The sequence below is a fragment of the Hetaerina americana genome, unplaced genomic scaffold (genome assembly GCF_022747635.1).
Source record: "Hetaerina americana unplaced genomic scaffold, ioHetAmer1.1.p SCAF_6, whole genome shotgun sequence".
NCBI classification, from domain to species: domain Eukaryota; kingdom Metazoa; phylum Arthropoda; class Insecta; order Odonata; family Calopterygidae; genus Hetaerina; species Hetaerina americana.
Window position 1 is genome coordinate 38,189,922 of NW_027287205.1, and position 24,558 is coordinate 38,214,479.

The 24,558-nt window shown below is 37.0% G+C and overlaps 1 protein-coding gene across 4 annotated transcripts in view; it reads right to left on the bottom strand.

Moving 5' to 3' along the window:
• Positions 1–210: 210 nt before the first annotated feature.
• LOC139695511 (unconventional myosin-IXb-like) overlaps positions 211–24,558 on the bottom strand; it is a 53,922-nt gene continuing 29,574 nt past the window's right edge. For 3 of the 4 annotated variants that reach the window (XM_071594313.1, XM_071594310.1, XM_071594312.1), the window contains 11 exons: positions 22,428–22,552; positions 22,028–22,189; positions 19,148–19,981; positions 14,634–14,881; positions 14,373–14,546; positions 12,226–12,505; positions 11,372–11,622; positions 8,227–8,495; positions 4,627–4,882; positions 3,550–3,898; positions 211–1,459 (listed from right to left, as the gene is read on the bottom strand). In XM_071594313.1, coding sequence (XP_071450414.1) covers positions 1,197–1,459; positions 3,550–3,898; positions 4,627–4,882; positions 8,227–8,495; positions 11,372–11,622; positions 12,226–12,505; positions 14,373–14,546; positions 14,634–14,881; positions 19,148–19,981; positions 22,028–22,189; positions 22,428–22,552 — 3,211 coding nt within the window. In that variant the 3' untranslated portion in view covers positions 211–1,196. The remainder of the gene's footprint in view (positions 1,460–3,549; positions 3,899–4,626; positions 4,883–8,226; positions 8,496–11,371; positions 11,623–12,225; positions 12,506–14,372; positions 14,547–14,633; positions 14,882–19,147; positions 19,982–22,027; positions 22,190–22,427; positions 22,553–24,558) is intronic. The other variant, XM_071594311.1, reaches the window with a different exon arrangement.

Sequence of the window (24,558 nt, forward strand, 5' to 3'; positions counted from 1 at the left end):
ACTACAACAGTACTAATGGTAGTAGTTCTAATTTTGGGGCAACTATCAAAATATAACATTTTTTTTAAGTACAGAAAGTAGTTAGTTTCAAAGCTACATCCACTATCCATGTCTTTAGTGCTAAAGGTAATCTGATAATTGGAATTAAAATATCTTTGTGGATAAAGGATTTTCAAGTAACTAGACACATTTATCAATATATATGCATGTATTTGCCTGTACATTTTATTACAAATTAATACAAAATTATGTTTCTGAGGTACACTCACACAACAGTTAATAATACAAATTTAACTCCCCAACAAATTCTTGACATTACTTGTGTTCAAGAGGTCACATAACATTTTTATCAGGAAGGCCTATTACATGGAATTCATTAGATGAATTTTAATGATGAAAGCACAAAATCACAGTTTGACAACACATACCTTGGCAGTATAAAGTGTGCTTACTACCTCTCAAGGAGCACATAAACAGTTATTATTAATAAAGCGACATTTCCGTTGCTGCAATCCTAAGTGCTCAACAGAAACTACAACAATTAAAAAAAAAACAACGCTTTCTTAACAAAAGTTCTCTCTCCAATGAGATGGAAATGTTATCTTAAAAAAAAACAAAGAAACTGAACCAAGAGAGCATTATTAGTGACTCATTCGCATATTAACGCCTTTTAACATTGCAGAGAGAAATTAAAATTCTTGAAACGCCCATATGGCTGAGTTAACATTCATTCAAAATATATCAATAAAAATCACTAACATCCCATCAAATCTTTTCTTAAGATCAAAAATCATCAATACTAAAGTATTTACACTTAAACACTGCAGAGTCGGATATTAACACTGTAAAGATTAGAAAATAAAACTTTTCATTTCTTTATGCAAACAATTAAACATGACTATTAAGAGTCTAAAAGATGGGCTATGTTAATGTTTACAGATAGAGAAATATCAAGCTTCAGTATTACAGACAACTTGAGTTTTGGTAAAGCTTTGAAATATCGAACATTGTTTTTTTAAATAAACTCCCCACAACCTCATAAAACATTCAACACAGATATGTACGTCCATTATCAATGTTCAAATACACTATAGATACAAGAAAGACATGAGGCAATGGAAGAGGTAAGATTAATCTCATGATCTGGAGAGGAACCAACAATAGAAGCAAACTTACAAAACCAGTGGGGTGATATTCTACACCATTATGGGGTCCTCTTCGCATTCCAACTCGTGTGGAAGGTACAATGACACAACGCTTGTATCCGAAGAGGACTGCCGGTCAACCTTCCTTGGCACATCCCCAACCGGCTGAGACCCTGTCATATCCTCGCTCTCCTTCGCTTCCCATGAGCCACTCGCATGCTGGCGGGGCAAGGGGCCCGACGCTGGCCTTTGTGATGCTCCTCCCCCTCGCTTCTTGGTACGGTGTCTGGTTGGAAGCAACTGAACCCCTGCATCTGAAATCACAATCAGAGCCAAATCAATTATTTGCTGGAATTTACGTAAAATCAAATGTAAGATATGTGAATTCAAAATTATATCTCCTTCACCATATACCATTCCTTTGAATGGGAACAAAACAATGGTGAATGGATCAAGGAAAATGGTCAATATAATGGCTCAAGTAAAGAAAAGTTTAAGAAAGAATAATACAACAAGATACTTCGTCTAAAATTCTTTTGACTTGAACCATTTCAATGAAATGATATTTCAATTGTTGGATACCTTAATTGTTCAAAGGATACAGAGATAAAAAATGTTATTTTTCTTCCAGCTAAGAAAAGTGATTCTAATGCCAAATACACACATTTATTCTTTCTGTGAATTAAAATCCACATTATTAAGTGCTAAAGACTTATTCATAACGGTGAACATTGCCAGGAACTTGATCCATAGCATCTGTAATTGGATGACCAAGAAATAAAAATGGCAAACCAAGTTATGGGTGCAGCATTTACATGAAAATGATATAGTAAAATGAAAAAAACTTTGGACAATTGTATTAGAAAAAAACCAGTATTCCCTAAACAATAAATTAATCTGCATTCCTATTCATTCAAGCCAACACTCATGATTATAAATGAAAATCCTATGCCAAGCACAACCCCTACACAAGCCATTAATAACATGACATCTGCAGTCTTATTTTGCAACCAGTGATGGGCAGCCACTGGCAATATAATTCCCTGCAAATAGGGTGACATGAAATCAGCATATCTAAGCCCTAATCTATTTTGTCAAAAACCATGAAAAATTTATGGTAGGGTCTCAGATTGACATCAAGGAAAAGGAGTCAAGTTACAATTTACCAAGATTTTAACAGAAGATTTACTCTGACAGTCCAGGTTTCTGTGTTCATTAAAAGGATAGGAATAGGCAAGTTTACCCCATGGTAACAGCAAGAATCATTCTCACCTTCTGTTTCAACAGTATCAATATTATGCACTCTCCTAACACAAGTTTAAATTAACATTATCATTATTAAACATGGAGTATGACTCTTCATGAATCAGATGTGTGAAACATTGAAAAAAGGGCCAGTGAAGAACAGTAGGAGCCTTAGAAACATGATGGTGGAGGAGAATGCTGAAGATTAAATGGACAGATGATGGATAAGGTATTATATGGAAGAGCAGATGAGTCAAAGGACCACATGGATTTTTTATGGCAAAGAAGAGCTATAGATGGATTGCACACACGATGAAGCATAATGGGTTGGTTAGAAACATCATAGAATGGTAAATTGAAGGGGAGATTCTGAAAGGAAGACCAAGAGGATACATTGTGATAAAGAGGATATAATACAGAGGATAAATTATGAAGAACATACCAGAAACCAGACCAGAAAAGCTATCCTGGAGTGAGGGAATTAACAATGAATAGAGAAGATTGGAGAGCTGCAGTAAACTAATCTTAGGATTGAAATACTGATGATTATTATTATTATTATTATTAATAACGGTATTCTACCATTTAAGCTGATTTTGGATGGTCACCCTCACTAACCAATGCTACACTTCAAGGGCTCAACTAGTTTTACACAACATGACACCCAACACTATAATAATCCTTCAATTCTGCAAACTTTCTGCCTCCTTTCTTTCTATCCAACATGCCTATTCTTTTCCTCCCACTACCTTGCTAGCCTAATATTCTCCCCCCTCCATCACTTGTCTTCAGTATTCCATCAGCCAATCAAAATGCCCTCCACTTTTCTTATCTCGTTTGGATTCCTGACAACATACTTTCCTCTCATACCATTCCTAGGGCTGTTTTTTCTTTGCAGTTCATTTTACTTTGACAAACCAAAATTGGGACAGAAAGACATCTACATCAGAAGCAGTGAGTTGAATGAAGTGGTACTTAACATTTTCATCAAATTCCTTTTTATTACATCCAACATAATCTTACGGCAACCATACATCTGCCAGATGACTGCCGAGGACTCTCATTTAAGACATACCTTTGGCTCCACTTCTTAAAAGCTACACATCCTTTTTTCAAGTTCCCCAAAAAAAAATACAAAAATACTACATGATGTGATTACTTGGATTACTGGTGCTCTTTGGTGGCTCTTCTTCATAGGGGATGTACGAAGATGTAGAAGTGACAGAGGAAGGGGTATGAACGGTGGCCACATCGTCTAAGCTTCCATCAGGATCGGTGGATAGGAGGTCATCATCGGATGTGGTGCGGGTGAGCGACGGGAGGGTGGATGTCAACAGGGCCTTCTCTTTTTGGATCTCTTCGATGTGGTGAGCCAACAGGGCCTCTTCCTCATCAGGCCTCAATGTTTGTGTTCTTGAACACCGGAGGCCAACACCTGAATCCACTGATGTCTCCATGGAAGTGGATGCTGAAGAGGTGTTACGAAGGAGTTCATCGACGGTAAAAACCTGTGGCAAGAATCCAAAAACACATTTTCATTCACCTTCCCAAGATTTCTCCCCTTCCGGAGGCAAAAAATGCAATTATTTTTTTCTAAGAAAAAGAAGAGGGACATTTCTTCTATTTGTAATGGTCAATGTACATCATTCAGTTATTTCACAGAGGTAGGAGAGGAATTGTCATTCATTCCTAGTCTTATGATATACTCTTAGTCTGGGACTGTGTATTTGAAAAGAATATAACGTCAACATGAAGTTTAATAAATTCAGACATTGAATGCTTGGGGATAAGTAATGTTGGTTTAACCTAAGACAACCAGTGAGTGAAGTGATTTTCTAGGACAAAGGCAATACCTAGCTTGCATTTCGCTTAAAAAATGGGTGGAAATTATTGTGATATGTTTGAAGGTGGCCACTGCAAAATATAGCACTTTTTCCTCAGTGACTAAAGAATGTCACAAAGCTATTTCAACACCTGCTATCTTTATGAAAATAATAATTTCCTAGGAATGATTAAATAGCAATAATTAATGAGAGGGAATACTGAATCTTCTTTAACTCTTCCTTATTTCTTCATGTTATTTGTACCATTTTTTGTTCGTGAAAATTTGTAACATAATAAATTTTGGGAGGATCTTAATGGATGTATTAAAGAATATAATAAACCTTGGTACACAGCAAAGGTGTCAGACCACTTTTCCACATTGAGTAATGTGGCTACTGTCGAATCAACAAACCTTTGAACTCCTTAGGGATGAAAGTCGATGTGATGCAGTATGGCAAGCTGTGTCAAGCGTATCAATGTCAGCCAGAGTGGAGCGCACCTTCCTCAGCTGTTCTTGTATTATCGTCTCAATGCATTGTGTCTGGCGACCAATGTCACTTAAGGAGTCTTGTGCAGGTACTTCTTTGTCAGTTCTGAGGATGCATGGTGCAAAAACGATAGCTAGTGCACTAGCGTTCATGCGATTGGCATCCTCATGAAGAGCCACCCTGAAATTAAGTAAATAATGCATTCATAGAAACTCAGAATTAAAAAGCAGCAAACCCCACAACAGCTAGCTTATAACCACTCATATGAACATAAAGGTGCTCATCAACATTCTCCGTTTAAAAAGTAAAAATGAAAAAAATGATAACTGAAACATTAATGTGAGATATTTCTAACCAACCATTTTGCAAAAGATCAAGACAAAATGTACTACCTTGATCAAAAAGTTCCCGGAATAACCACCGTGTGGCGCTCCCATCGTTCCGATTTGAGTTCTGTTTTTTTTGTTAAATTGGTACATCTGTTGTTGATATTCCCTTTAAATCTTAGTGTCATAACTTGACATTTGCAAAAGTTACGGTCGGTTTTCGGTATGTCCATCAGTGCTTCCTGCGATTTTTCCATTACTTCCTCTCGGCTGCTAAAACGCGTTCCCCGTAATGGTTTTTTAACTCGATTGAACAGAAAGAAGTCACAGGGAGCCAAATCAGGTGAATTCGGTGGCTGTTGGATGGTATTTGTTGCATTTTTCGTAAAAAAATTACGAATAATGATAGCACTGTGCGACGGTGCGTTATCATGGTGCAAAATCCACGAGTTTTCTGCCCACATTTCTGGTCTCTTTCGGCGAATTGCTTCACGCAAACGTCTCATAACGCCCAAATAATACTCTTTGTTTACTGTCTGGCCTTCTGGCAAAAATTCATGATGCACTACACCGTTGTAATCCATGAAAACCGTCAGCATTGCCTTCTTTTTTGACTGAAAACGACGTGGTTTTTTTGGTCTCGGCTCATTTGGTGAACGCCATTCACTTGCCTGATGTCTGGATTGCGTGTCGTACTCATAAACCCACGTCTCGTCTCCAGTAATGATCCTTTTGATGAATGTGGGATCGGATTCATCCTCGCAAATCATGTCTTTTGCGACGTCAACACGGTCTCTTTTTTGCATGAAATTGAGGTCTTTTGGCACCAACTTTGCTGCTACACGACGGAAACCCAAATCATTAACCACAATGTCTTGGGCGGATCCATAGGCAATGTTCAAGTCCTCCGCTTTTTCTCTGATGGTTAATTTGCGGTTATTGACCAACATTTCTTTTACTTTATCAATTTTTTCACCGACTTTCGATGTCGATGGTCTGCCACTGCGTTCATCATCTTCGATTGACTCACGACCACTTCTGAACCGCTCGTGCCACTGGTAAACGACCGTTTTTTTTAGAGAATCGTTGCCGAAACACTTTTCCAACATTTCCAACGTCCGTGCGCCACTAAATCCGTTTTTTACGCAAAATTTAATACAAGTTCGTTGTTGCAAATTTAAATCCATTTCTGCAATTGTAAAAAATCGCCAACACACACAGAGATAGATGTACTCTTGGCTACGTAACTTTTGCAAATGTCAAGTTATGACACTAAGATTTAAAGGGAATATCAACAACAGATGTACCAATTTAACAAAAAAAACAGAACTCAAATCGGAATGATGAGAGCACCACACGGTGGTTATTCCGGGAACTTTTTGATCAAGGTAGTATAATGACTTTTTTTCTGTTTACAGCCATTTTTATAAGGGTGGAATTATAATTCTACAAGGACACAGCTATTATACAATGAATAGAAGGAACTTATTTTCCTCAAAAAGCTGAGCCAATCACATAGCCATTAGAAAACAAATGAATGACATATATTAAAGAAGGATCGCTGATACAGATTCATAAAAACCTTAAACACAGTAATCAACCCGAAGGTCGGTTTGGTAGGTGATGGTAGAGATCACCCAGTACTAAGCCCTATACGGCGTGTGAAAATTCGCACATCAGGGTAGGGGGGCCAGTTCCTTTCCCTGCGCCGGTTATGGTTTCCCAGGAAGACCTGGTACCCGAAAAATCACTTTAGCTTGGGTAGAGCTGCAGGTGCCCAGAGTGCCTTGCCCGGGAATCGAACCCACAGATTCATATTCATCAAATAATATTGATAAAAACAATGCATTATAGATTGTTAATGACTACTTGTCACACCGTAAACCTATGTATTTACACACCTTAAAGGCGCATATTGAATTCACAGGGATAATGAATGTGAAGGAAACGATAATGGGGCAAGTACAGGTTGTGCAAAAATATTTAAATTAAAACATTGAATATTAACATTCACTATTCATTTTTTGAAATTAAAAACTTGTAAGAAAGCCGAGGTTATTTCAAACTTATATTTTAAAAAAGTCCATGAAATTTCCAAGGATTTAATTATCTTCCCGATTGTAATTTTATTTCAAATTTGGGGTACTGGGAAGAGAATAGCATAAATAAGCCAATCCCGCACACAGACAATTGAGCATTTACTGTACTTAAAATTATCTTACCAAATCAGAATATATGTAAATTTTGATTACCTGGTTGTCACTCCCCACAATTAAACTCTTACTGATCAAATGAACTTAAAGCATCTCCTCATTCTTAATATAACAAACATAGCACATCTGTGTAATTTAATTATGCTGAACATTTCATTTCAAAAGTAAAACAATTTTGCAATCATTAAAAACAATAATAATCAAATGTCTCTATTTGGGCTAGATTGAAACTAGATAGTCCTTTCTCCCACCTAACCTCTCACCATTTATTATTATTATTATAAGGTAATCTACCGGTTCAGGTAGGTTTATGGATGGACACAGCAACAAAATAAATACCCTCACCATTTACAGGCATAAATACATTAACTATCATTACAACAAAGAATCTAGAAATTTTGACAGAGATCATTAAGGAAATATGAAATCATTTTTTTTTTTAATATTGCAATACTACATTGGGAAAGGAAGTGGGAAGTCAGTGGAAAGATGTACACATTTATGGGAAATGCTAAAGGATAGTGAACTGTAGACAGCCCTAACATTAAAACCTCAGCAGGAAAATACCCACTAAGGAAGGGGAGGCATGAAAATCCAGCGAAACCTACCGAATTATGACTTATGTTTGGATACCTGAGAGCAGTGAAAGGGACCATAAGGGATAGGTGGATAACTAAGCAGAGTTAGGATTGTCATGGAATGACGGAGGGGCGGAGTGAAGCCTGGCTTTTTGAAAGAGGCCAAGGAGACCAAAAATTTAATGCCCCATCTTAGAGACAGCATACCGCACTCAAATTGCCCTCCAAATGGCACCCAAGATGGGATCCAAATGCACCGTAAACATTCTCTCACCACCAGGCATCAGATTTAGTCCCTCCTGGTTGGGAAGTCCGTATACTAGCCACTGCACCAATCCCGAGCCAATTTAAAACTCTTTGAAGACAAAAGTAAATATCAAATTGAAAAACGTGTTCAGACCACCAACCTGGCTAAGTGAAAAATTAATCGCTCCATGAGATCAAAATTTGGCTTCGGGAGTTTCTTCAGAATGGCAAAAAGGGTGGACACACGGTCCTTGGGGTCCGTGAGGTCAGCCGATCGAATGAAGTCCTCATAGCCCTCAAATGTGAGCAATGGTTCAGGCATCTCCCTAAAGAGGCACTTGAGTACAGACGCCAACACGTGAACTTGATAACACTCCAAATTCACCACCTCGACCCCCTCGTCTTCTATGCGAGCTTTCAATTCACGAACCTTTTAAAAGAAAATATTAAGTTTTAATGTTTGCCACAACAAGACATTAGCATAATATGTAAACGTAAAATCAACACATTCTTCCAGTTTAATTTAAAATCAAGCAATGATATCTCAATCTCAGTGATTAATTCAATCAATGCAATTTATGTTTATTTCCAAAATATTATTTTTACTAAAATTTGAATTTAGAGGCATCTTTATTCAAATGAAAATAAACATAATATGAATTTAAATTATTGGCACTTCAAAATTTTGTAAGGTTAACAATTGCAGAGCTAAAAAATATTTTACAAATTTCAAATTTTCATATCACTGCCAGTTCATGAGCCATAGTTTATTCATACTACTCTGATGAGATTAAAGGGTACATTGCATAGTGCACAAAGAAGTATTACATTTGTTAAGAGACTGACTGCCTGGGTAGATAACAATTTCCATCCTGTTGTGACAGCAATCAACTCTGGCACTTTAGTGGACACATATGCTCATTACAAAATATATCAGGTGCAAAACAAAACCTACGAGTTTTTCATAAATGCAATCATTTCACCTCAGCAAATGACTAAAGAATGCAAAGGTGCCCTGTACAGGAGTTTCCCCCTGCCAACTGGTGTAGCATTTGCATTGCTGGTGCCATGGTGGATACCCATGACTGCTTAACAAAATTTACACTATTAAATAATTAAGAGTATAATCCAAACTTCATTATTCTGGCCTAATTACCAACTAACAAATAACCAAATGTAGTTTTGGCATAAACGTTTTATAAATTAAAAAATAAAGATTATTTTTTACTTAAATACAGAAGGCATTCCGAAAGTAATGCAATTATTTTTTTTCTTTCCAGCCTTTTTTGGAGTCTTTTCAGCACATCAACATAATAGGTATTATTAACTGTCTGTCCTCGAGGGACAAACTCCTTATGGAACACTCCTTTACCGTCGAAAAAGACAAGAAGCATTGTTTTCACTCTTGGTTTGCCCATTCCTGCCTTTTTGGGCTTGGGGGACTGTTCGGTGTGCAACTCAGAGCTTTGGCGTTTTGTTTCTGGGTTGCATTCAAAAACCCACGACAGTTTTTGTTCCTCGCTCAAGACTTTCGGCACCAGCTTCATGCACACTTTCCTCATCATAAGATCCTCTGTTACAATGGTGTGGACGATTCCGACTGAAAGGCTGGTCTCCTCACTGATAAGGGCAGTAGTTAAACACCTGTCAGAGTCAAAAACTTTTTTCACTTTGGCCACCTGAGCTTCGGTTCGAGCGGTCATTGGGCATTCAATGCGATGCTTGTCTTTGAAGAGCTCCTGGTTTTCCTTAAACATTTTGTGCCTCTCAAAAACTCCTGCGTGGCTTAGGGCATCATCCCCATACGCCTGTTTAATGAGTTCAAGGATCTCCGACACAGATTTCCTGAGTTTAACGCAAAACTTCACAGCGCAGCATTGCTCGATGGTGCGCTCCATGCTGGCACGACGACACCACGACCGATCACAGATCACAAAAATCCACCACCTGCCTCAACGCATGCCCGGAGGCGACTGAACTAAAGTGCGCCTGAGTGGTGAGGGACCCCTCAACTGAGCCGATCGGTCGGACCCCCATCCACCTAGGCTACAGCGAACCAGTCACAATACTTATTGTACTGACCCTGTATTTATTATTATTATTAGGTAATCTACCGGTTAAGGTAGGTTTTTGGATGGACAAAATTACTAATTCAACAATTTGTGACCCCCAGCTAAACACCACATCCCACATCGGGTCCCTCTTCATCTCTGAGTACTTTCTTCTTCCCTTCATCCTGTCCAACGTCCCTATCTTGTTCCTTCTTTTTCCTCGTTTGCCTAACATTCTCCCGTCAATCACAGTCTTCTACATCCCGTTGCCGGTCAATACCCCCTTCATCCACTTTTCCTGCCTGCATAGGATTTCTCCCAACAAACCCCTCTCTTTGCCCACCATACCAAGTAGACCCTGTATAATCATACTGTATTCACATTTATTTTCATGGTAGTCATTTAGGATATTGTAGGGTGCTGCAACTGCTTCCACACATGAAAAATTATTGGTAAACAAATTGAAAAGTTTTACTGTGACCACAAGGGAGAATTTTATTGAGCTGCATTTGATCAATTTAGCTCCTCGTTTAATCCTTGGATGTAACTAAGAGGGCAACAACTATGTGCAAAAACAAGGTTCATCACAAGTATTTCCAATAAATTAATTTACAGCAACAAAATTTAGTTACTCAACTAAAAAAAATGAGCAATAAATTCAGAAACAATCAAGATTCATTAATAACTGCTGATCAATACCTACATATCAGAAGTGCACCAGACAAGGAATACAATCCTGAGTCACAAGAGCTATTATAACATATTTTCCAGTCAAACTGAAATAATTTTATTACCTTTTTTTTTAAATGGCACAAAGCCAACATTTCAAAATTTTACATTCTTGTTTGGATGCTATGTTTTTTGTGCCTCAATTTTAAACTGGGAAGGTATTTTATAATTAAGGCACACCATGTTGTATAAAAGAATTTCAAGCACATGTGACAGTGAATTATGATTACAAACTGACCAGGACCAGGAGAGAGATCAATACACAAAATGTCAGTTATTTGAAGCTTGGAAAAAAACTTTTCTATAATTTTTGTGGAAATCCACAAAATTAAAAACAAACATTTACAATTGATTGCAATCAACACCAAGCTTGATTTGATACATGAGGGAGGAGTTTGCCTCCTAGAAAACCGTAGGCATAAAAACATCTGACATTCAAGACGGTAGAGATCATGCTTTATCCAGACTAGCCTACATTTCAATGAATATATACACATATGACACTTGGCTATTATAAATCACTAACCTTGGAGCTCACACCAGACTTCCGGTATATACCCTCTGTGTAGAGTCCATACATTTCGATGGTAGTGATTAGTCGGTCTACCACCAGAGGAACACTAGCCCCATCGCCAAACACCAGGAGCGAAAGTGGAGCCCCAAACACTCTCTTCTTTCCACCTGCACCACCACTCATGTAATCCTCTTTAGACCCATCCTTTCCACACTCCACAGTCACCTTGGAGTAGCACTTCTTGTGGCACGTCAACTTGCAATCTAAGCACACAGAGAGAGAGAGTACAATTTTATCCTTGAGTACTCGGAGAAATCAACATGTAATTCTTGGTTGAAACATAATTGTGAGCAAAAATTCAATTGGCTAAGGGAGACCAGTGAAAGTTGGTAAAACTAGTGCATGGAGCACTTATTTGCATGCATAACTATTTCGCAGTAATACAAATAAATTCAATCACAAAAAACGACCAGAAATTTCTACGGACAATGCTTAGGAAAATGCTGTTCAAAGAAATGCGCAAAAGAGCACAAAATTGCAATGAAAACTGAGATTTGCGATAAAAGAATTTGGGTAAAAAACGCCAATTAATACATGAAAACTAGTCTCATGATATAAATAAAAGAACTGCAGGGAAAAGAAACTTCTCAGAATCTTAGAGAACATGCTTTAGTTTGGTACTTGATTGAATAGCAAGTTTATTGTGTCAACGAATAACAATCTTTTTCTTAAACAAATTACACCAAGCAAACAAGGCTCCACTAATACTACCACATAGCAAGCCAAAGAGGCAACTTCTGGTGGAAATGAGATGCACGCAATAAATACATGTACAATAAAAGTGATCAATGAACATCATCTCTTACTTTGACACACTAGTCCCCGTTCAATTGGCCACATGAAGAATGATGTACAGATTTCACAAGCTGTAGGTATATTGATGATTGTCAAAACAAATGTGTGCCCAGAGAAGATAATTGGATCTTCAATTTTCCGTTTCTTCTCCTTTTTTCTTTTAGTTTTTGGCTTCTCATCAAGTCTATTGAGATTCATAAACTCATTCATGAAACCTCGGAACGCATTAACCCCCATGGTAACTGGGAAGTCTTCACGGGCATTATCCTGGTTGCACACTGTCTCCATCACCTAGGGAAAGTAATTAGACATACAATTACTATCAATACTGGATTGCATGGACAAAAATATTATACATTGAAACTTCACACTAAAAATCATCCAGAAGAGGTATTTTCTCTAAGAAAATACTTTTTAGTCACTCTGTGTAACAAGCTGCCCATTTCTTTACTTATGTAAATTACCTTATATTAAATGATGTATTACAATGAAATCAAACACACACCTTCACCACATATCCATATGCTTAAAAAAGAACTTTACAGTTAACTTCTCCTAAAGAGAGCAAACATTAAAACTAGATGAAATATAGTGAGGAAATATCACCTATCCACTCTAGACACAAGGGATATCTGAGACGCAGAGAACAGTTACCTAAAGCTTTACAGGACAAACCAAACAGTCGGAAATCAGAATGACAAAACCAATCCTAAGTCCATTTTGACAAAGTGAACAAATAACTGTGTAAATGAAATTTAAAATTATTTAGAAAATATTCCATAAGTATTATCTTTTAACACCTAACACTATTCATGCTTTCACCAAATACACACATATATGGTTGAGGTAGTAAGACAAACAGTGATTTAAGAGAGAATGTTAAGTAAGCAAGGTATACAAATAAAAAAATTGACATTTAAAGAGGAATGAAGGGAGGAAAAAAGTACAGATCTGAGACATGAATTTAAGTATTCAAGACCAATTTTTGTAAGACATTGCTTCAAAATTTCCCAGCAAAACTTAGTGCCATACTGGCAGATCAAAAAAAAAAACTCATAATAAGGCAGGCAACAAATACCAAAAATATAAAAATTAGCTAACACCAAACAAGACAAAATATCTATAGAATATTTTATAAATTTCATAATATTTTCATAATTGTTCTCATTTCAAAAATTTTACAATTGATAATTTTCAAAATATTTTTATTGATGTTATTAATTCAACTTTTATTAAAATATTTGAATATTGGACCTATACTCCAAGCTTGGTGCCATGCGTAAAACTCCATTTGGATCCATATTTTAATTCATAAAAGAAAATAATCTCTCATATTTCCTGATCCCATATAAAAGGTCTTTAAAAGTAATGAGATCAATATCCGACAATGGGATTTCAGGGACAAAGACCTAGCACTCCTACACATCTATTTCATTAATTTCTTTAAGCCACCACTGCCTTAAATGAGTCAGTCAACTGAGTATCAAACCTCGCATATTACCTACTCACATAAATGACAAATAATCTCAACTTGTTACCAACACATTAATATTAAAATAAAAATGTTTTACCATTATTGCTAACAACATTTTTTTATTTATGAAAAATCTCTGACCTGCATAAATTTTCCAAGTAGAATGATTCAGTTACTTATACAGCTTAAGTAGAACCATTCAGGTCCAAGTAAACATTACATCCAAAGGTACATTTGAATTTCTCCACATAGACTTTAGTTTAGTTAGTTAGAAACTGCAGGAGATGCCGCAACAGGTAGTTTAAAGAGAGACATCTGCTAATGCACATTAAAATATGCAATTTCAAAATGTAAAAATAACTGCCTTGACGAGGATTTCGAAATGTAAGAGGATGCATTGGTAGCTTAACGGGCAAGCAAAATAGCTTAACAGGCAGATTAAGTAATAGGAATAATTGAATTTGAAAAAACATCATTTGGATTTTGGGCAGGAATCTTGAGTATACCTACCCTACCTCAATTTTACAAGTTAAGATTTTGGATGCAGCACAAATGATTGCAAACAATTAAGGAAAATGTAATTTAAGAATAACTAAAGCATTAACGAATGTACGCCTAGCTGATGCAATGATATTTTTTTTTAATTCATTGGGAAAATAGTAACTTATGATAAACCTCACTCACATGTAAAAAATTGGCAATCAGATCTTTATATTTGATGTTCAGAGCTTCTGCCCCCTGCTTGTTGACAATGCTGTAAGTGGCAACCAAGTTATCTTTGAACTCTCGCAGGGCCTGTTTAAAGACCCTATCAACTTGGCTGGGCTTCTGACCCTCTTCACTCTCTATCTTATATATCTGGAACATAGATAAAATAAAATTAACAGAGTGCAAATCATAACTCCCCAGAATTCAGAATGATTTGTTCAAGTTATCAGGCAAAACCTTTTTAGTGATGAAGTCTTGCATTAGTTGAAGCTCTCTGGCATCTGATATGATCTTGTCTGTGCTGTCCGTGAACTCCGAGGTCCCAGTCAGATTAAACTTCCCAGGCTTGTTCATGTCGTAAGGTGTCCTGGAATGCTTGCGATATTTCCGCCTGCCTGGTTTCCCACCACCTGAAGTCTGTTGACATGGCATCTGGAGGACACCTCCATTTTGAATACATTTGGTGTGAAATATCTGTTTACAATCTATGGGAGAAAAAGTATATTGCAGAATAAACATAGCAGGTCCAAAAAAAATTTCTTCATCCTAATAAACCTTAAATCATACACACACACACACACACACAAGCAAGCCACTATTTGTATCATTGGTGGACTTGGAGAAGACCTTGTACAACGTCAAATAGAATAAAATGTTCACGATACCAGAAGAACTTTGAACAGATTATAATGACAGAAGAATAACCTCATCTTTGCAACCCCATAAATGAAAAACAGCCAAAATAAACAAAAGACTTAGAAAAGGGAAAAAGAAAGGATGACCTCTTGCCAGCACTATTCAACATATGTCTTATAAAGAGGCAATAAAAGAAGCACAAGAAATAGGCATCAAAGCAGTCAAGGTGAATAGTGAAGACATTAACCAGGGGATCAAGATGGTGTGGTAGCTATCATACTGGCTTCCCACCCAGGGGGCCCGGGTTCAAATCCCCGCGGTGTTGAATATTTTTCAGTGATATCTCGATCCCTACTTGGGGGCACTTGGAGTGAGCATGCCGTCCGTCGGATGGGACGCTAAGCTGCGGACCCCCTTGGTGCCTTACGCAAAGAGCAGGCTAATGCCAACGCCAGGTCTCCACTTTTCATCCTTTCCTGTCTTTCCCTAATGGCGCAAATGACCTCAACTGTCGGTCGCCTCCCCTAAATACTACTACTACTATGACATTAACATATTCCAGTTTGTAGATGACTTTTAAGAAGTCGTAAAAATGTAGAGAATCTTCAAACAACTCTGAATGCTATGAACCAAGTTCATCGGAAATATAAGCATCAACAAGGATAAAATTAAAATACTTGTGGGTGGAAGGGAGAATATGAAGACAAATATCACATTCCAAGGAGTGCAATTACATCTACCTGAGCAGCAGTAGACCTTAGGATGGAAGAAGTTCAACAAACATCAAATGAAGAATAGCCAACGCTAAGAAGGCATTCATGGGGAAGAGGAAACTGCTATGTTCAAACAACCTAAGGTGCAAACAAGGAAGCAGTTAGTCAAAACATTCGTATGGAGCATGGCACTTTATGGAGCAGAGACATGGAACACTGGAAAAGTTGACCAGCAAAGAACAGAAACCTTTGAAATATGGTCCTGGAGGAGAATGCTGAAGGTTTGATGGACAGAAAAAGTGAGGATCTAGGAAGTGTATGGAAGAGTAGAAGAGAACACATGAAGAGAACTCTGCAGTAAAGAAGAACCAGAGGGATTGGACAACTTGAGGCCTAACAGATGAGTTATAACCATATATCATTAAGAAAATTGACGTGAAGATCCTGTGAGGAATACCAAGAGATAAATGAGGACAACCTTAGAAGGATATAAACACATGCATTATCTAAGAAAATATGTTCAGATGATTGAAAAAATGATGATGGGCATTATGTAATGAAAACTGAAAAAATCCAAGCATAGACGTATTTTTACACACACAATATATAATTTTTACGCGCATATATATATGTATAAACAGATGCATGGCACCCATACACGTTCAAGTAAACTATGAAGCCCTGGACACGTGGTATCTATTCAAATTCATTATAACTACGAAGTTCTAAGAGCACATTCTACGGTGCGCATTATCGATGGGAAAATACGGTACTGAGATCACCTCAACTATATTAAGAATTAAGCACTTCAAAAAAGTTATACTGTCTGAACATTAAAAATACCTATGTGCAATGATTAAAAAAGAATTCACTAATTTTGCAATAGATTCAAAAGGTCTTTTCCTGAGAAAACTCAACAAACTGTCACCATGTCTGGCTCAGCTAGCTAGTTTTTACTTGAATGACAGGTATTTTGTTTGAAATAAATTACAGTGAGAAAACGTGAAGGTCACAATGTGTTGATTAATATCATGGTTTGGAACTATACATTTCAATAATGATAATTACACATTTAAAGTGGGGTTTTAAATTTTAGGGTACTATGAATTTCTGGTTACACCCAACCTTATTGCGGTTATAAGATCATTAATTGCAATGGACACTTCACACTAGAATCACATTCATAGCAGGGTTCACTAAGTCACATAGCACAAAAGAGATCAGGGCATCAACTGCATGTCACCTTCAGTGAAGATGCAATTTGGAAGTGTCAGATATGTTACTGTGTCAAAATAAATGTTTTGTTGAGTGAACTATGTTACCCAACTCTTCACTGTTTCCTCCACCACTACCATAAACAAAAGGTTAGTTTAAATGTGGTTAATTTTTACACTTATTTTGAAGCTTCATAGCCTAAGTAAGACTGATAAAATATCACATAAACTTAAACTTGCTTCATAAATCTATGGCACAATAGAAGGGCCCTATACAATGATCATTATCAAATATAATCGGCTATATAGATTTAAATTGCAATTATGTGAAACTTTATTGTTCATCCACAGCAAAACATTTTCTCTCCTGACATATCTTTGGACTCATCTGCACTGGGTATTCTGATTTAACCACTCCTGGCATGTCACCAGGTGTTCCTAGGACTGTACCTCTAGAATTAACATGACAGTATTCCAGGATGGGGCTTCAATCTATGACCTTTGGATGAGTAGACAAGGAGCATTAGCGACCTGACGAAACTATCAAACAGCATTTTATTTTCAATTTTCATGGGTAAACAATGTGGTTTTTTAATTTATGCAAATTTAACCTTAAAAACACATGGTGATGGGAAGGATTAGGTTAACAGCAATCTATCTATTGTATAGAGGAAGCATAGCAAGAGCATATTAATCAAAACAGTATTTACAAATAATGATCAGCTTTTGATGAGCCCAGGGAATAAAAACTACTTAACTCAGGCATCACTTAACACAACACTAAAATAATCATACATTTGGCATTTTCCATGTATATCTATGCCTTTCGTGGAGTCTAAACCAATTGTTGGTCACGGCTAACCCCTGCCTCCTCCGGAACTCGATTGCTTCCTCCTCACAGTCATTCCTTGTACCTAAACCATAGTCCCCCACCTCATCACCATATCTTCCTTCCCCTACCATCGCATTCCAAACCCCTATCTCCCGCAAATGTTTCCTTAGGAGAACATACTCAATTATCTCTTAAAAGTGCTTGTATACCCTATCGACATCTTCCTCCTTAGGATTGCTTAGTGGCATGTATACCTGAACCATGGCCAAGTTCATTGGTTCTGCTTTTACCTCTACATATTAGCCTATAACTAAAGCTCCAATAATCCCCGCTATCCTTTCCCATCTCACCTCACATGGACCTAAAATACCTTATTTCCTCTTTCAATCTCTCACTTTATATTATCTAATTTTCCTGCCCTCAACATTCCAAATTCCAATCCAAACTAACTCAGTCTTCTTCTTCTGCATCTTCTGTCCAGCTGCTGTTGGTTTTGCTTTGCAAGGCTTTCGTGAAATTTTGGGGTGTTAGCAGTAACAATAGAAGAGGCAAGGTGAATAATAAAGTAGGTTATGAAAGGCTGTGGATTGGCTACTCTGGTTATTGTCTAGTTTTAAAGACGTATGTTACACTGGTTTGGTCATGTTGAGAGAATGAATGAGAGTTGAATTAAAGAGTAGATATATGCAAGAAGAGCAAATTTTTTTAGAGGAAGTGATATATCAAGAAAGTTAGCGATGAATACAGTCACAGAAGACTATCAACATTAGTAAAAAAGGAATATTATAACTTTCAGAGAGGATAATAAGTATGCAAGGGTAGGAAAGCACAAAAGAAATTTATAAAAGGGAGTAAGTTTCCCTTCACAACCTAAAACCAGACTTTTCTTAAAAAGGCCTCCTTGAAAAGGAGTGTGAAGGGTGTTAGTGTTTGAAAACTTAAAGATTTTTTTAAGGGATATGCAAAATCATTGTTACTCACCTATTTTTCAGATAAACGCATTGCATACTGTGATGCTCAAATTATGCACTTTTCGCACAACCCAAGTGCAAGGTAATTTACGACAAAAAAAAACCGTCGAGAGTCGATATGGAAACCCTTTATCATTTACTTGACTTTAAATGTGATGGATTAAATGAAAAAGTTGAAATTTTATCCTGACATACAAAATGCAATAATCTGGTTACATTAGGCAGTTAATGAAAGGCTTGGGCTAAATTTTGTCAGCCAACATGGAAAGACCGTAATACTGAATATAGACTATAAAATAAATGATCAGCATTGATGGAATTCAAGGAACAAAGATACACACAAGCACAAGAGAGAAAACAATTAAAGAGCAGGGTGAAAACTCACCTGTACACTTGTGGCCCTGCGTAACAAATGCATCCATTGACTTGGAACAAAAGTCACACTTATCCTCCTTGGAGAACCTAGCAATCTTTCTAAAGCTGTGCCCTGCAAGCTTGAACATTGTGCCCTTCCATTCAATCTCTTGTGAAGAAGATGGCTCACACTTGGCTGGGTCACTGTTCCTTCTTCTGAGATCGAGATCCTTACGACTGGGACTATAAGAATGGCCCTTGGTGGCCGTGGGATTGGACACACCACTTTCCTCAGACACACCATCCAAGGGAACACAAAGACTACCAATGTGAATGGGCCACTCAGACGGTGACCCCGGAATGGGCTCAGTCCTTTCGTCAGACCTCAGGCCATACGGTACAGATGTTCGGCTGCTTCCACTACTGTCTAAATCGCGCGACATCTGCTGAGGTTCGGAACTCCACCACCTTGTGTTGGCTGAGGCCGGGGCCACCCCCACTCCCATGCTATGGAATGCATCCTTCCTCCTAGTCCTTGCCCATGGTACCGGCTCCCTCGATCCCCCTCCCAGCCCCTCCTCCTCGCGATGCACTGGCACACGGTTGACAGCAGTGATGTGCACCCCTCGCACGATCGAGGATCGCCTAGGTGGCTCCACAGGGGTGATGGGAGCCACAGACACATTGTAACAGTCAGTCGTGTCCGCTCGTCTCCTCCAGCTCGGATCCACATCCTGTCCAGGCAACGACGACTCAGAGAGCCTTTTCTCGTACGATGACGTGTCAGATTGATTTTCTTCCAGCTCGCTGTCACTGTGGTTTGAAGCACTACCGTCCCACTTTTGGGGTTTTCTGTTGCCACCTGCTCAAAAGAAATAAGGAAAGGACATGCTCTCAATGTCAAACACAATAGCACTCAAATTCCAAGAGTGAAATGATCCAAAAAAAAACAAGAAAAGAAACAGATTGGATCATGAGATAGTCATGCAAAAATAACACAGTGAAGACACCAACATTATAACTAATAAGTTTTTAGTTATGAGGGGAGTTCACTGAGAGCTAAGGTCATTTGTGCCTTTAGGGATAGGGGATGTTTTTCTAGGGGTAGGAATTTAGGGGTATGGGGAAATGGAGGCAATAAACCAGATATCAACAACAGCCAACTCATAATGAAAGGTGTTGAGGGGCCCGCAATTAACATCCCATTCCATGGACAGCATATTCCACTTCAACTGACTTCCAAATGGCACCCAAGTAGGGATCAGGATACCTCTGAAAAATTCTGTCACTACTGGGATTTCAAATCTAGGCTATTGCAGAGCGCTACCAGTACACTAGCCACCAAATTCAGCTGATCCCAAATTAACAGCTTAACGTGCTACATTCTCACACCCTATTAATCATTAAATGAATAATTCTAACAAAAAACAAGAAACTATAAGGATTAAGATTATATGCACAATGAATACAAAGTTTTGTTTTATATCAGAAATATTGCAATTGAAAAATTCAGGGACTTCAACTCATCAGAAACAACCTCTAGAGTAGCACAATACATGAGTTAGGCTTGCTGAGTAAGCACAGGGAAACCTAAGTTTATATTTTTGATGGTTCAAATGAAAATGTACATAAAATCAAGGTCTATGTAAATGCGAAGTTATGGTAAATATTTTAAAGTTGTAATCACAAGTTTTATAAATGATAAACCTTGAGAACTATAGTAAAGCAAATATTATAAACAATTTTACAAAGGGATTACGTACTAACACACCAAAATTTATTTCCCCCAACTCAAAGGCATACACATGTTAGCATTACTTTAACAAACGGCAAAATTGCAAAAATCAGGAAAAGAAAACTTGAAATTTACAAAAACATTTGGAATTTTTTCACAAAACTTCTTCCACTCAGAAATTTATCAGTAAAATGCAACATATCATTTGCTTTTACCAAAGACTAACAGATCACAACGGAAAAATCAATTCAGGTAGACATGTAAGATCTAGTATTCTCATCATTTAAGACATGCTGTTATAGTCAAGGACACCCCACAACCTCTGATCCACATAATTATTATTCAATCAGTGCACATCCCTGGTCAGGGTTGTTGGATTAGATGCTACAACATCACAGAAATCTACCCCATCTTGATAGCTACAAATCCTAAATTTCCAAACTCCTGAGGTTAATTTTTTCATTCTCCATTGCTAAAATCTTATTATTCTGGGCATACTTATGACCATTCATTTGGCAATTAATAACTTCACTGAAACAACACGTAAGGATTTAATTTTGTTCTAAGTAATTGCATATGGAAAAAATTGGCTTCATTTTATCATCTTAAGCACAGATAACTATGATACTGGTTTTTAACAGAGGTGACTGATCTGCATCCCCCACATTTAATAAATAAATTTAAACCTTTCCAAATGATGAGTAAAGGGAACCAAAGAGAATAATCGATGGATATATTCACAACAATTACAAGTCTACATATTAGTAGTTTCACATGAAGGATAGCAAAATTGTGTTGTACGCCAGTATTTCTCCATTACAAAAGCTATCCACTCTACTTGCATCATAATCAACAATAAGAGCTCTGAAGTAATTTTCAACATGAGATGTGATTTTCATCTCTTCAAGAATGACTTTAGATAATATGAGAATGCCAGTGTATGCCTACAGCCATTTTAAAGATTCATATTTTCATGAATTTTGGTACATACTTAAGTATGCAACAGAATATTGTGAAGCATGGAATAATTACTCTACAAATACTGTGAGAATCACATTATTACTTCATAGCATGTATACAGCAAATGAATAATATCTGGTATCCTGCATATTTAATAAGAAGAGATATACAATGTATACAATAGTTTCCTATCAGAAACTTGTGCACAGTACTTACCAACAAGGGCCTGAATTTGACGCTTAGCCCTGTGAAATGTGTCTTTGACAGGAACTCCTGGTGGATCAGAATTCTTTTGATACAGTGATGTTTTTGATGTGGGAGTAGGATTACCATAACTCTTTACTTCATCAAGTCGCAAGGCACTGACATTTGACAAATCTGGAATAAAAAGTTATTGATAGCAAATTAGGTTAATGAATAGTGATGCTCCAAGAAAACCAATTTATTCTAAATATCACACTAAAACATTTACCCATTGCATCTATTCTGTATAACTTTATGACATCAAGTGATTGCTTAATTGTATAGCCTAAAATTTTAACATAAAAACACTCCACTAGATAATAAATGATAAATTATTGTAACCACAAGAGAATAAAATTGCCTAAGATCTTACCAGCTGTCTCATTGTATGAAAGCCTCATTAGATCAGATCCTGGCTCTTTACTTCTTTTCGGAGATGCTTTCTTCTTTATTTTCCCCTGAGTATTACCAGCAGACTTGTATGAAACTTTGCCAACCCTGTAAAAATAATTATTTTCATAGTTTGCATATTATTAAGTAATGTAATCATAACTAATTTTATTGGCCAGCGATGAGGATCTTCATTTTCATAAATTAAAACAATATATTAGCATTTAAAGTCAAATGAATGAACATTCATCCAGTTTTGTGTCTTGATTAATTAATAAGGATTCAGTCTTTGCTGTACATTTTAGCAATGCATACTAACGTCTAGGAAATCCTGACTCAATCTTAAGGTTTAAATTCCTTCTGGTCTGACTTATCCAAAACACACAAAGTGACCCATTATCAATGTACAGACCAGGACAAACCCACAAGACAAATGGATCTTCAATAATGTAGAACTGTGCAGAGACAATAACTCTGAGGGCATGCATAATTACCAGGGCAGCCATACACTGAAAAATCTACAACTTAACATTCGCCTTTCGACAGTGAATGGGGAAATGGAGTTAAGAGGCATTTAAGGTCGACTGATATTTTGAAGTTGTCCTATTCTGCATTTTTACATAACAATTAAATGATAATTGTTGACTTAATGGGATGTGGTAGTCCACGGGTAGACCATTGGACTGCTGACTGGAGGGCCCTGGTTCAATTCCCAGGCACACTTCTCATTGCATCCTCAGTTACACTCAAGCTGTGATTTTTCTGGTATCACATCTTCCAAGGAAATCAAAGGCAGCACAGGGAAAGGTACTGTCCCCCCTTACCCTGATGCATGAATTTCCCATGCCATTGGGCTTAGTATTGGGTGAACTCTACTGGAACCACCTTCGGGTTCATTATTGTGCAAACCGTTTTTTATGTTAATTTTAATGTAAATTTTAACTATCATGGAATCGCTAATTTCATGAACCTTATACAAACAAAACATTAGATTCAGAATGCTACACTGAATACGTGTTTCAATGGTAAAATCTTCGATTATTTCAGCATACTTCAGCTAGTGGAGGCTATACCAGCTGTCACTCAAGACTACAAATCTTAAGAGAGTTAAAATGAAGTTAATGAATTTCAATTGATTTAAGAGCCTCATTGGATGGCTGAAAGAAGAGAATTGATGACAGGTAAACCATTTAAAAGATGTGGAGAAAAGAAAAATAAAAACTTTTATATGGAACATAATGGCTCATGGATGAAAGATCTGGCCCTTGAGGTAAGACAATGATCATTAAACAGTAGGCATTTTTTGTAAGGTTTTCAATACAGTGGGCAACAAGAGGAAGTTGCAGGGAATATCAGAAAAATCAGGTGGAGGAAATATTGAAAGGTAGGTGGAAATATTGAGGGCCATAATAGAAAGGAGAACACTGGGTAAGCTGGGTAAAAGGAAAGGAGTAGGATTTCTATACTTCATGAAGGCAGCTGTCACCAAGAAATAAAGTAAGAAATGACAAGGGCAAACAAAAGGAAGTGAACTATAGGAGTTACTAAGAGTAAGAGATCATTCAGAAGCCTTTATCACTAAGGACATTACCTAAAATGAATTAAAGGACTGAGTAAAAATATTGGGGAAAGTATGAGGCAAAAAGAATGATAGGGATGAAATGACCTCCATTTAACTTTTTGCATGTTTCTGCAGTCTCACGTTTTCCTAAAGTCTTCAAGAAATTCCTGGTGCGCCTGAATTCAGGAAAGGTGAAAACTTTGTCTATGTTGCCATTCATTGGATAGTCAATACAAAACTAAGCACTAAACTATAATATAAAATGTATCTAAAAAATTATATAACCTATATATATCTCACACTATTTTTAGCATATTTTAATTTTTGTTTCAAGAGTATTCTTCCACAAGAATGAACATGCACTCTCGCGAAAACCATTATTTATCATATGAAACTTTTAATTCCTACCTAGGTAGCATGGAAGGTCCAATTATTAATAGAAATATATTATATCATTAAGCCTATTTAATGTAAATATATTCCCATAAAAATGTATTTTACTGCAAAAGTCAGATAAAAAAGTTCCATCATAAGATTTAAAATAGCTACCAAA